Source organism: Salvelinus sp. IW2-2015, linkage group LG19 (genome assembly GCF_002910315.2).
Source record: "Salvelinus sp. IW2-2015 linkage group LG19, ASM291031v2, whole genome shotgun sequence".
In the NCBI taxonomy this organism is placed as follows: domain Eukaryota; kingdom Metazoa; phylum Chordata; class Actinopteri; order Salmoniformes; family Salmonidae; genus Salvelinus; species Salvelinus sp. IW2-2015.
In genome coordinates, this window is record NC_036859.1 from 8,811,465 (window position 1) to 8,825,225 (window position 13,761).

General features: G+C 43.6%; 1 protein-coding gene and 1 non-coding gene across 2 annotated transcripts; one reads left to right on the top strand and one right to left on the bottom strand.

The window, feature by feature from the left end:
* Window positions 1–6,401: 6,401 nt before the first annotated feature.
* Window positions 6,402–6,513, bottom strand: trnal-caa (transfer RNA leucine (anticodon CAA)). Its single transcript has 2 exons — window positions 6,476–6,513; window positions 6,402–6,447 (listed from the first exon to the last, which is right to left on the bottom strand). It is a non-coding gene; the product is annotated as a tRNA-Leu (tRNA).
* Window positions 6,514–6,868: 355 nt separating this feature from the next.
* zgc:153935 (uncharacterized protein CXorf38 homolog) lies at window positions 6,869–10,337 on the top strand. The gene is made up of 6 exons (XM_024010344.2): window positions 6,869–7,218; window positions 8,648–8,782; window positions 8,922–9,044; window positions 9,125–9,274; window positions 9,375–9,527; window positions 9,673–10,337. The coding sequence occupies exons 1-6, from the start codon at window positions 7,015–7,017 to the stop codon at window positions 9,844–9,846; spliced, it is 939 nt and encodes a 312-aa protein (XP_023866112.1). The 5' UTR covers window positions 6,869–7,014; the 3' UTR covers window positions 9,847–10,337.
* Window positions 10,338–13,761: the final 3,424 nt, after the last annotated feature.

Here is a 13,761-nt window from a genome sequence, read left to right on the forward strand (position 1 = left end):
ACAGTGCATTAGGAAAATATTCAGACCCCTTGACTTTTTCCACATTTTGTTACGTTATAGCCATACTCTAAAATGGATTCAATTGTTTTTTCCCCTCACCAATCTACACACAATACCCCATAATGACGAAACAAAAACAGGTTTTTAGAAATGTCAGCTAATTTATCCAACAACAAAAAAACTGAAATATCATATTTACATAAGTATTCAGACCCTTTACTCAATACTTTGTTGAAGCGCCTTTGGCAGCGATTACAGCCTTGTGTCTTCTTGGGTATGACGCTACAAACTTGGCACACCTGTATTTGGGAAGTTTCTCCCATTCTTCTCTGCAGAWCCTCTCAAGCTCTGTCAGGTTTAATGGGGAGTGTCGCTCCACAGCTATTTTCAGGTCTGTCCAGAGATGTTCGATTGGGTCCAAGTCCGGGCTCTGGCTGGGCCATTCAAGGACATTCAGAGACTTGTCCCGATGCCAGTCCTGTGTTGTCTTGACTGTGTGCTTAGGGTTGTTGTCCTGTTGGAAGGTGAACCTTCGCCCCAGTCTGAGGTCCTGAGAGCTCTGGAGCAGATTTTTATCAAGGATCTCTCTGTACTTTGCTCCGGTCATCTTTTCCTCAATCCTGACTAGTCTCCCAGTCCCTGCCACTGAAAAACATCCCCACAGCACGATCCTGCCACCACCATTGCTTCCCTGGAGGGATGGTGCCAGGTTTCCTCCAGACATGACGCTTGGCATTCAGGACAAAGAGTTCAATCTTGGTTTCATCAGACCAGAGAATCTTGTTTCTCATGGTGTGAGTCCTTTAGGTGCCTTTTTGCAAACTCCAAGCGGGCAGTCATGTGCCTTTTACTGAGTAGTGGCTTCCGGCTGGCCACTCTACCATAAAGGCCTGATTGGTGGAGTGCTGCAGAGATGGTTGTCCTTCTGGAAGGTTCTCCCACCTCCACAGAGGAATTCTGGAGCTCTGTCAGAGTGACCATCTGGTTCTTGGTCACCTCCCTGACCAAGACCCTTCCCCCCCGATTGCTCAGTTTGGCCGGGCGGCCAGATCTAGGAAGTGTTGGTGGTTCCAAACTTCTTCCATTTAATAATGATGAAGGCCACTGTGTTCTTGGGGATCTTAAATGCATTTTTTGGTACCCTTCCCCAGATCTGTTTCTTGACACAATCCTATTTTTWAAAAAGTATTTAACCTTTAACTGTATGACATGATGGAGGCCACTGTCAACTGTGGGACCGTATATAGACAGGTGTGTGCCTTTCCAAATCATGTACAATCAATTGAATTTACCACAGGTGGACTCCAATCAAGTTGTAGAAACATCTCAAGGATAATCAATGGAAACAGGATGTACTTGAGCTCAATTTCGAGTCTCATAGCAAAGGGTCTGGATACTTATGTAAATACGGTATTTCTGTTTTTTATTTTTAATAAATTAGCAAAAATGTCTAAAAACATTTTTTCACTTTGTCATTATGGGGTATTGTGTGTAGATTGATGAGGGAAAAATACTATTTTATACATTTTAGAATAAGGCTGTAACGTAACTGTCCATAGAGAGCTTTTTATGTCTCAATTTTGGTTTGGTCAGGGTGTGATTTGGGTGGGCATTCTATGTTACTTTTTCTATGATTTGTATTTCTTGGTGTTTGGCCGGGTGTGGTTCWCAATCAGAGGCAGCTGTCTATCGTTGTCTCTGACTGAGAACCATACTTAGGTAGCCTTTTCCCACCTGTATTTGTGGGTAGTTGTCCATGTATAGTTGCKTGTGAGCACTACGTTGGCTTCACGTTTTCGTTTTGATGTTTATTGTTTTGTTGGCGACATCTTATAATAAAGAAGTATGTACGCTCACCACGCTGCACCTTGGTCTACCGTTTCCACCTTAGACGATCGTGACAGTAACAAAATGTGGAAAAAGTCAAGGGGTCTGAATAATTTCCAAATGCACTGTATATCTCTCTCTCACACACACACCACAGTTCCAAATGTCAGAATCTTTGGTCGGCCACTAAAAGATTCCTCTCGCCAAATGTCTCACCTTCAGTTCAAAACGGGTTCTCACCTCACGGGTCACTGACTACCCTCTCTCTCTCTCAGTGTGTGTGTGTGTGTGTGTGCTCGCGTGGTTGTTTGTATGCTTGTGTGTGTGTGATGCTTCTCAGCGTGCAGACAGAGTGTGTGATGATTGAATCACAGGTCAGTATTAAACCTCCAGGCATCACATGTGAGTAATGTAACATGTTTCCCACTGTGACTCTCTGTGTGGGGAGAAAACTACATTAATGACCTGTTTGTTTTATATGAACTCACACACAGGAGAGGTAACACACACACACACGCGTGCGCACGCACGCATGCCTGTCTGGTTGAGTCTCCATCACTCACTGCTTTAGGGTGGTGAAATGCAATAACAGTCATAGAAGCATACATACACACACACACACACACACACACACACACACACTCACCCACACAAAATATGCGGTGTGAAATTGGGTCAGCAGTGGAGAGTAGGCTTTAATGCCGAGCACATACGCTCCCTGAAATACATCTGCATATTCARGTGGGTGGCTATCAAAGTACACACACACATATGCAGATACACGTGTGGGAACACAGACACTCACAGACAATTACACAATCGCACACAACCTCATAATCACATGTTTGAGTTACTGTCAGGAGCAGAGTGTTTACCTTTCATGGATCTGATTGTTTTTCTAAAACACTGGATGCCTTCAGACGTGTGTGTGTGTGCCTATGTACTGTATGTGTCACCATATCCTTCGTGGGAGTGATGATAACTGTATTGACAACTGTTTGCTATTGTTCATGTAGACACTGGGGCATATGCTGTTTGCTCTCTGTCACCAGCGTCATTTAAGAACTATTCGGACSCTAAGTCTTCTCAGTCCCACACACATGCTCAAGTCATAAAACAAAATTTTACTCATTCTAATTCTACATATGAAAGAACGAAGAATTGAATCGCACTACACCGGCTCTGACGCTCGTCGGACGTGGCAGTGCTTGAAAAATATTACGGACTACAAAGACTCCCAGATGAGCTAAATGCCTTTTATGCTCGCTTTGAGGCAAGCAACACTGAAGCATGCATGAGAGCACCAGCTGTTCCGGACGACGGTGTGATCACGCTCTCTGTAGCCGATGTGAGCAAGACCTTTAAACAGGTCAACATTCCCAAAGCCGTGGGGCCAAACGGATTACCAGGATGTATACTCAAAGCATGCGTGGACCAACTGGCAAGTGTCTTCACTGACATTTTCAACCTCTCCCTGACCGAGTCTGTAATACCTACATGTTTCAAGCAGACCACCATAGTCCCTGTGCACAAGAAAGTGAAGGTAACCTGCCTAAATGATTACCGCCCTGTAGCACTCACGTCAGTAGTCTTGAAGTGCTTTGAAAGGCTGGTCATGGCTCACATCAACACCATCATGCCGGAAACCCTAGACCCACTCCAATTCGCATACAGCCCCAGCAGATCTACAGATGATGCCATCTCAATCGCACTCCACTGCCTTTTCTCACCTGGACAAAAGGAATACCTATGTGAGAATGCATTGACTACTGCTCAGCATTCAACACCATAGTGCCCACAAAGCTCATCACTAAGATAAGGACCCTGGGACTAAACACCTCCCTATGCAACTTGAACCTGTACTTCCTGATGGGCCGCCCCCAGGTTGTAAGGGTAGGCAACAACACAACTGCCACGCTGATCCTCAACACTGGGGCCCCTCAGGGGTGCATGCTTAGTCCACTTCTGTACTCCCTGTTCACCCACGACTGCATTGCCAAGCACGACTCCAACACCATCATTAAGTTTGCTGACGACACAACAGTGGTAGGCCTGATCACCGACAACAATGAGACCGCCTATATGGAGGAGGTGTAGTGCCAGGAAGTGTAGTGCCAGGACAACACTCTCTCCCTCAATGTGAGCAAGACAAAGGAGCTTTATACTGGACTATAGGAAGACGAGGGCCGAACAGGCCCCCGTTAACATCGACGGGACTGAAGTGGARGGGTAGAGGGTTTCAAGTTCCTTGGTGTCCACATTACCAACGAAATATCATGGTCCAAACCCACCCAGACAGTTGTGAAGAGGGTAGGACAACACCTTTTCCCCCTCAGGAGACTGAAAAGATTTGGCATGGGTACCTAGATTTTCAAAAAGTTCTACAGCTGCACCATCGAGAGCATCCTGACTGGTTTGCTCACCGCCTGGTATGGCAACTGCTCGGTATCTGGCCGTAAGGCGCTACAGAGGGTAGCGCGTACTGGGCCAAGCTTCATGACATCCAAGACTTATATACTAGGCGGTGTCAGAAGAAGACTACAGTCACCCAAGTCGTAGACTGTTCGCTCTGCTACCGCACGGTAAGCGGTACCGGAGCGCCAAGTCTGGGACCAAAAGGCTCCTTAACAGCTTCTACCCCCAAGCCATACGACTGCTGAACAATGAATCCACCCGGACTATTTACATTGAGCCCCCTCCCCCCTTTGTCTTTACACTGCTGCTACTTACTGTTTATTATCCATGCATAGTCACTTTACAAAACTTTACCTCAACTAACCTGTACCCCCTCACATTGACTCGGTACCGGTACCCCCTGTATATATCCTCGTTATTGTTATGTATTTTCTTAACTCTATTTCTTGAACTGCATTGTTGGTTAACGGCTTGTAAGTAAGCATTTCACGGTAAGGTACCTGTTGTATTCGGGCGCATGTGACAAATGAGATTTGATTCGAAATTGATTCCAGTGTCTTTCTTCCCTCTCTGTCTCTCTCCATCTCCCTTTCACTTATCTCTCCTTCTTTTCGATCTCCAGGTGACAGTCTTTGAAGAATAATATACCTATCCCTAGAATGACTATTTAATAAAACTAACAACAAGAAACTCAGTAAGTCCTTAGAAAGTGAAACACTAACGTTTCAGTAAAACCACAAAGTAAAGACAATGACATATCATTAAACCATCCTATCCAGAGGTAGCAGACTGAAAAACAGGCTTCCCTGAGGATAAACATGTCGAACCATGTAGTTGGCGTTTCTGACTTTCTCTCTGACAAATGAACAACCATTTTCTCTGACGAAGCGTTTTTCTGCTTATTTGCAGAAAGTGGGTGGAAACTGTATTTTGTGCAAACATGAGAAACAGTGAGAGGGTAACAAAGGAAACAGAGCCAGTGAGCAGATTGTTATGAAGCCCCATGGGGGTAAGGGAGGGCAGACTTTTGAAGAGAGAGACAGTGGGTTGAGCCGAGTGGAGAGAGAAAATATGTGTGTGTGTGTGTGTGCGTGTGTATGTAAAAGCATGCAGGCTTGTGTGCGTGTATCCTTGTGTGTGCTTGTGTATGTGCTTCATGTGTGTGTGTGTGTGTGCGCGGACTTGCCTGTTTGTGTGCGTGATCGCCTGTGTGTGTGTGTGTGTAGGGGGTTCGGGGGCTCTCACAGTGAGACCTGGGCGTATGATTTATTTCAGAATACTAATGTCTCTTTGATCTCCCTCTGCTTAAAACAACCCCCTGCTGGGATCACACGCACATCATTGTTGTGTCCCTCTCAATTCACTAAGCAGGCCACATTTATGCACTTACACTCGCAGGGAAGTATGGACGCAAGCGCGTGCACACACACACACACACACACATACACACACTCCAGGGTGTCTAATCTACTTTAACTTTAATCAAATCCGTAGAGATCCAATTACAAAGATAGAGGGATATTTGTTTTTCGGTGAGCATCCTAAAAGACTAATTAAATGTTCATGTAAAGATGACATTATTTGATACAACACAAAATGTATTTTCATTTTCATAATTGCTCTTTGTTGTATAAATCTGTTTGAAGTTGGGTCCTATAACTCTAAGTAAGTGATTCACTGTATCAGAGAATTCCACTGGTCCTTAAATTAGGTGTGTGGGTTGTTTTCTGTCCTCTAACTACAGAAACAAAATATGCACGCTTTACTGTTGCAGGGCCACACGTTTCTTATAATGCACATCTTGGTATATATTTCTAACACACACACAACCACACCTTGGTTYTGTGGATACCCTGTAAATAAATCTCTAGGAGGGTGACCAGTAAATCTTCTCCTTTCAGCCAGCAGTAAAACTCGTCCATGCAGGGCTGCCTCTGGCGTTTGGTATGATGATGGCGCCACCTCATGGACGAAAACACTCACACACTCTTTTCCTTCTATTTGAAACGTCGCTGATCTGTCTCGATCACTCGGAAATAGCCTAGATTAGCGCATTTAAAACTAGGCAATGGTAAAATGTAAAACTTTCATGTGTTTTCTTTTCACCACTTGAGGGAATCCACTGACTCTTTCATTACGATTTTGTTAGGGAAAAACATTGTCAGAAGCGGGATTCGAACCCGCGCCTCCATTCGGAGACCAGAATACCCCTTTACCCAGGAAGGATTTTCACCTTGAGTCTGGCGCCTTAGACCGCTCGGCCATCCTGACAACTGTTCTTTCTAAAGATTCTTATAGCTTTTATTATTCTGTGACCTAAAGTCTGACATATAGGTGAGTACTGCTATGTAGGTAAACTACATGTTGGATTTATGTAGGCAAGGCAGTTAGGGTACTGATAATGTATGGCCTAAGCCTATAGTTATAGATACATCTTTAGATTTTCTAATGAATCATTTCAATTATTTTACCTGTATTGTCGTTATCACTTTAATAAATCATATTTAGGCTATGCAAACAGTTTCGCTGTTTCAGGACAGACCGACGGCAGCTGGAAAAGTCTAGCTAGTTTACTACAATCCCCATACTGCACTGACAGAAAATGGGCGGTGTTCGATTCAAGACAAACGCGGAAACTTGACATCACGGATGATACGCACTTTTGTTTGTTGACCTTTTCTTATGTCGTGTTCCAGAGATATAGTCGGCATACTCTTCAGTTTGTTTTAAGATCTAGCTCTTCTTTATGTTGGTGTTTGTTTTAATTTGTACATGGTACACGAAGAGTTGAGCGCTCGTCTGAACGATGGCGGGTATAAGAACTGGCTGAAAGCGGGGTACTGCCTCCTCAAACTGCGGGAGGGGTTYCACCCTTTCACCGATACTGAGATGAGATCCTTCCACGGAAATCTAGTCACTAGGAACCCAGGTCTGCGGCGGCCGTGTCAGAGCGGGTGCAGATCCAAAGGGAATCAGGTGAGAGTCAAAAGTTGTCTGCTGGCATAATGTCAGTTGAGTTTAACCCCTCCCCAAATAACCTGAATCATTTTAAGAGGAAAATGATTATGGGCTAGCTAGATCATGTGTCAATTTACTCCAGTAGTAGCCTGGGCTTTAGGAGTGTATTTATTAGTTCGAACAGTTGCAAAGCGGAAAACATATTGAGGTAGGTCCCTTCCGTTTCATTCCTTTTGCATCCGTAATAAAAAAATTGTAAAAGAATCGGCGTAATGAATACGCCCCTGGCTCTCGCGTACTCTTTTCTGATATAATGGTGTTCGCACTAATTTAATGTGCAAGCTGTCACCAACCGTACTGGTAATGAACTGAAGATTTTTTTTTAAAACCATTGCGCAAAGGAATAATAAAAACAATATCATACAAAATATTAAACCATCTCACTCCAGTCATAGTCCAATTCACACCACTACACAGGCTCAGGGGCCTGGGAGGGGGGATCATCTTCAGTCAGTATTCCATGCAATGTTTCAGTTGTTAATTCCTGAATACCCCAAACTTTGCAGCTGCAGATACAATTATGCCCAGCTTCTTGGACTTTTTTTTCGTTTGGGAAGTACAATTAATCACTTGTGCAATAAACGCCACAATTGACCTTCACTATCAGTGTGTCTGTGTCCTTCAACTCATGAACAACATTCTGAATCTTAACTGGCTGCTGGGCATCCACTGCCATAACTTCCTCAGCACCACTCACTCCTTCAACAATTTCCTGCGCCTCCATGTAGGAGACCTTCTGTTCAGCCCGGATCCGTGCTCCTTCAAAATCCTTCACCCTAGCAGGGCACTCCAGGAATTCGGCAAGTTGATTGTCCACCACAATTGCAACGCCATAGATCATCACCAATATATTGCTTCTGTTGACACACACTTGATACATGACCATACCTTATGCAATTTTGACACTGCAAGGGTTTATTCACAAACACTCTCACTGTGTATCCCAGCTTCCCATGAATAGGCAGATACTGTTCTTCAAACATCAGTAACACCGATAGTATCCTCCTCCTTTCCATCTTCTACACGTTTAGGCGACGTGCTCTACCACTCCTGGAATCTGCTTCGACCATCTCTAGCACTTCCAAGACAKTTTCCCACCCCTATTATCCGGCTCTTGTGTTGAGTCAGATTTTCTACTATATTGACAAGATAGTCGAGTGACTGCTCTAACAATGGAAGTCGTTGACCCAAAGGCTGGAAGGCAGCCGGTCTTATCAGTCTGCTTATCGTGGAAAGATTTAGATGGGAGTAAACCCCTCTCGCTTCGCCTCGTCCTCTCTGGTCGAGTGAACAAAACGAGATTTGGATTTGTGGTCACGAGAGACTACTCCAGTAGAGACCTGTCATGATGAAGTTTGAATGATTCTTTCTCGTATGTGTTCCACAGCTGTACTCTGTGTGTGTGGTGTGCACAGAGTGGAGGACCGTGATCCTGAGGCACCACACAAACCCCAGGGGGATGGTGAACTGGGGGAATTGCAGACCCCCACTCTGGAACCAGGACCACTGGGAACTGGCCAAGGTAGTGTGTGTGTGTGCAAACTAAAATATTACTGATTTATTGGGTCTGTTATTGAAATTGTACTCAGTTTACTTTCATCTGTTATATTAGATATATATTAGACTACTTCTCTCCTTCTTTCTTCCTTTGTCTCCCTCAGGCCTACATGCCGCGGGGTCAAGCTGGGGTTAAGGGGGCGGAGCTGTGTGACGTGTCTGCACTGCTCAACCTCCTCAACTTCTGCTCCCACTTCAACTACGTAGACCAGCACTGTGTCAGAGAGGTAACACAAACGCACACAGTATAAACACACATGTCACCTGTGTTTGTGTGTGTTATGATTGTGTATGCGTCTCGTCTTAGGTTATCAGGTGTAGGAACGAGCTGATGCACTCTTGTGAGATGCGAGTGTGTGACCAGTGGATGAGGCGCTACCAGGTCAGCATACAGCAGCTCCTACAGCAATTCACACACCTACCAGAAGTGGCAGCAGCCGGACAACAGATACTAGAGGTGTGTGTGCGTGTGTGTGTTATCAGCTCTCCGATCTGTGTGTTGTATCACCTCTGATCTATGGAGCGGAAATGCTGTGTGTGTGTGTGTTTCTGTCCAGATGCTGGCTGTTGATTTGTCGGTGTTAGTTCCTGGTGTGGACCGAGTGGACGGTTCCGTGTCGGAGGGGTTSGAGCCTGAGTCTATCAGCCAATGGGAAACGGACTTGCTGAGAGAGAGGCTGCAGGAGCTGCTTACTGACACAGACACACAGGTACTTCTAACCACAATTGTAACCATTATCAGGTGTTCAAACAATTCACTACAGTAGGGCTGGGCTATATGGCCAAAATGTCATATCACAGTATTTAATGGTTTGAGTAATAAATGTCTGACTGACTGRCTGCTGTATTTTGTAGGACACTGAGGAGTTGCTGAGACTGAGGGATTTCCTCCTGGCCAACAGAGACTTGAGTGACCAGTTCTCCTCTGAACTCCAGACCATCACATCAATGGAGACACAGATGAGAAGGGGAGGAGGGATGAGAGAAGGGGGAGAGAAAGTAGGGAATGAAGTGGAGACACCTGAGTAACCAGTTAACCTACTAACTCATCAGAGAAGAGGGGCGCAAAGGTGAGGACTGAACCAGAAGAGATAGATGACTCAAGTGCCCAAAAGCCAGCTTTAGCATGGGCAGCGCRATTGAGGACTTTCACCATTTTTAAGTAGTCAACTGGGTGGGACTTCCTATGGGTTAAGGAAGGATCACATGATTCTATTTGTGTCATCAGGAGGGATCAGCTAATGCATTATACTAGTGAGCAAACATTCCATAACTGCAGGTGGCATTAAATCAGCAACCTTGGCATTGTACCTGTTCAAACAATTCACTACAGTAGGGCTGTGCTATATGGCCAAAATATTATATCACGGTATTTAATGGTTTGAGTAATACATGTTCTGAATTTGCTTTGAGTAGTGTGTGACCCTAGGGTGGCAACACATACATTCTAATTGATTTCAATGGGTCTTTCTCTGTTCTGATTGTTTTATACTGTTAAATTAAACTTCAAGACAAAATAATTTTCATAAATGTTCTGCACTCATTTGAGATCATTTCCACACTGCCACGTAGCGCTGCACGATATTGGCAAAAAATGTAGGCTTTAAAAAATATTTTTACCAAATGTTGCAATTGTAATTTGACTTGTGATTTAGATCAGAACACTTGGGTGAACTGATGGAATCATGGAAATATAATTATCATAATTCTATAGTTAGAATACAAGAGTGGACACTTTGAATACAGTGTTTGACATGAAAATGCCGAGGAGTTAGTGAAGGGTAGCAACCAGTGTTGGTCAGTTTTTCCTACGGGATCCTATAATCTTTGGCTACATTAAATGTTTTCTTCATGTAGAACAAAATTCATGCTTTGCCTATTCCCTTTTGATTTAGAAGATACTGTTGCACAAACAACATGCTGATTTAGGCGCTACACCATCACTGGTATCAGGCTGTATAGCCAGCTACATTTGCTCTGACTCATACATTTATTGGCTAGCGGCTGACTAGCGATTAGCATTAGCGGCTAACACGACTTAGCCACAACTTGCTAAGAAAAGAAACTAGCTGCTTACAGATGTAAGAAACAGAAACTAATAGTGTAATTATAGAATGCTTGTGGATTTATGTTAAGAAGTAAAGTGGAATGTGAACTTCATAAACTGGACAGGGGGGCAGCTGCTGACTCCGATGCTGGGATAACTTTAGAGGAAATTAACACAGCGATAGCACAATTACAAACAGCAAGGCCCCTGGGCCTGATATATGTCATAGAATTCTATAAAAAAGTACTGCGCCAGTTCAGCTACACTTATGTTGCGAATGTTTAACGATCCAAAGAAAATGCCAAACTCCCGCAAACACTGTATTAGGCTACAATAGCACTGATCTTGAAAAAGATAGAGATTCCATGAGATGTCGTCTTATCGCCCCGTGTCGTTACCCCCATAAAAAATAGGTGTTGACAAAGATATTGCAAACCATTGAAAACATAATTTCTGACATCATACACCCTGACCAGACAGGTTATCCCGGGCCGACATATTATACTACAATTTGAGACGCCTTTTCAACGTAATGTATCATGATCATAAAGTTGAGGCAGTGGTAATAGCTCTTGACGCAGAGAAGAATTTGATCAGATTGAGTGGAAGTATATGATGTCGGTTCTGGAGCATTTCAGTTTGGAAAGGAGTTTATTCATTGGATAAGAATTATTTATGCACACCCAATGGCGTCCGTGGTAACAATCGGGAAATGTTGCAGTCATTCTGCCTGTTCAAGGGCTGCCGACAGGGGTGCCCTATTTCGCCTGCTCTCTTCGCTATACCATGGAACCCCTTGCTACTTGCATTCGGGCATGTGCTGATATAGTTCTGTTAAAATAAAAGACACGCAGCACAAAATGTCCCTATATGCAGACGATTCTTTGTTTTTATCCAAGCCTAAAACTTCTATTCCCCCTTAACTTGATAAATACATCGGCTCCTTCTCTGGCTACAAGAGAAACTGCCAAAAAAGCGAATTGATGCCGATATCACGGCCTGTGGATAAGCAATTTCTGCAATCTACCCCATTTAGAACAGTGATGGACAAGTTCACAAGCATTGGCATTGTAGTGACAAGAGACCGTGATCAGCTACTGAAAGCGAATTGACATGAATTTATCAGCTAAACAAAATTTCGAATTTTGGAAAACTCTGCCTATCTCCTTGTTGGTCGTATAAATGCTATTAAAATGGTTGTCCTACCTAGTTTCTTACCTCTTCCAATGTCTACCCAATTTCATACCACAAAGCTATTTAAGAAACTGGATTCAATAGTAATTCAATTTTTATGGGATAACAAAGCAGCAAGAATTTCAAAGAAGCATTTATGCAAGTACAATATAGAGGGCTTTGGCCTTCCTCACTTTAAACTGTATTATTGGGCTGCTAATCTGAACATTGTGCCTTTCTGGAGGGAAAGTTTACCTGGATGCGACAGAATGATAGCCTTCATGGCTTTTGATTGAGCAGGCCTCCTGTCAACGTTCCTCACTCCTGCACTTGTTAAAAGTCCATCATATGTGAAAAAAGCCACTTATGACTCTAATCCAGTCAATTGTCAACAACTTACGATCTGAAACAGATAGATTTCTTAACATACCCACTCCACTGTATACATTGACAGCCCGATTTGCCGGAATCATGCTTTCCACCCTGCATTGGATGATATGGGTTTTTCACAGTGGAGGGAGAAGGGGCTCACAACAATTGGTAATTTATACATTGATGGTCAGTTAGCTTCCTTTCAACAATTACAGGGAAAGTTCAACATGCCAACAACACGTTTTTTCAGATGCCTCCAAATCAGGAATTTCTTAAGGACACATACCCCACAGTATGGCATTAAGCCAAATAATCCTACATTAGATAGCCTGATCCTTGTCAAACCCCATTCAAAAGGGTCGGTCTGTAGACTGTATGATGTGCTACAGGCCCACATAGAGGCATCCACAGACACTATTAAAAGGGCTTGGGAACAAGAACTTGGTTCAGAATTCTCAGATGAGGACTGGGTAGAAGCTCTCAGGAATATAAACCACAGTTCAGTGAATGCCAGACAGAACCTTGTACAGTTTAAGGTGGTACACATGTTACATTACTCAAAGGTTAAACTGCAATATTCCCGGACACCTCACCACTGTGTGAGGGGTGCAAGCAGGATGAGGGGACGTTGACCCACTTATTTTGGACATGTCCTAAGTTACATGCTTACTGGGCTCTCATTTTTGATTACATATCTAAAGCCTTCGATCGAGTTATAGCCCCAGACCCATTGATCGCTCTGTTTGGTACAGTTGATGGGAATAACCAGGAGGGGAAGGCTGTCTCTCTTTGTACTCTATTAGCCAAAAGGCTCATATTGCAATTTTGGAAATTGGCTGTACCTACCTTTGAAATGTGGTTACGGGATTTAGGGAATGTAATACATATGGAAAAGATACGATACAATACCTCCAATAGAAGTCCAGTGTTTTATAAAATATGGCAGCCGATACTGGATAAATGGTCTAGTCCCGTCCCGTGTGGCTCAGTTGGTAGAGCATGGCGCTTGCAATGCCAGGGTTGTGGGTTCATTCCCCACGGGGGGACCAGGATGAATATGTATGAACTTTCCAATTTGTAAGTCGCTCTGGATAAGAGCGTCTGCTAAATGACTTAAATGTAAATGTAAATAACTGGGCTGACAATCTGCTGCTACTCTGTGCTGTACTCCACTCAATATTTATTTTTGGCTTAACTACACTGCTTGTAATGACTATATGCTGTCTTCTTATACATGTACCACCTAATAGGATTTAGTTTTATTTTGTTTGAGTTAAGTTTTGTTTTGTCCTCTAAATTGGCCATCCCATTCAACGGTACAATGAATGTCAATGTTTGTATTGCTGTCTTTT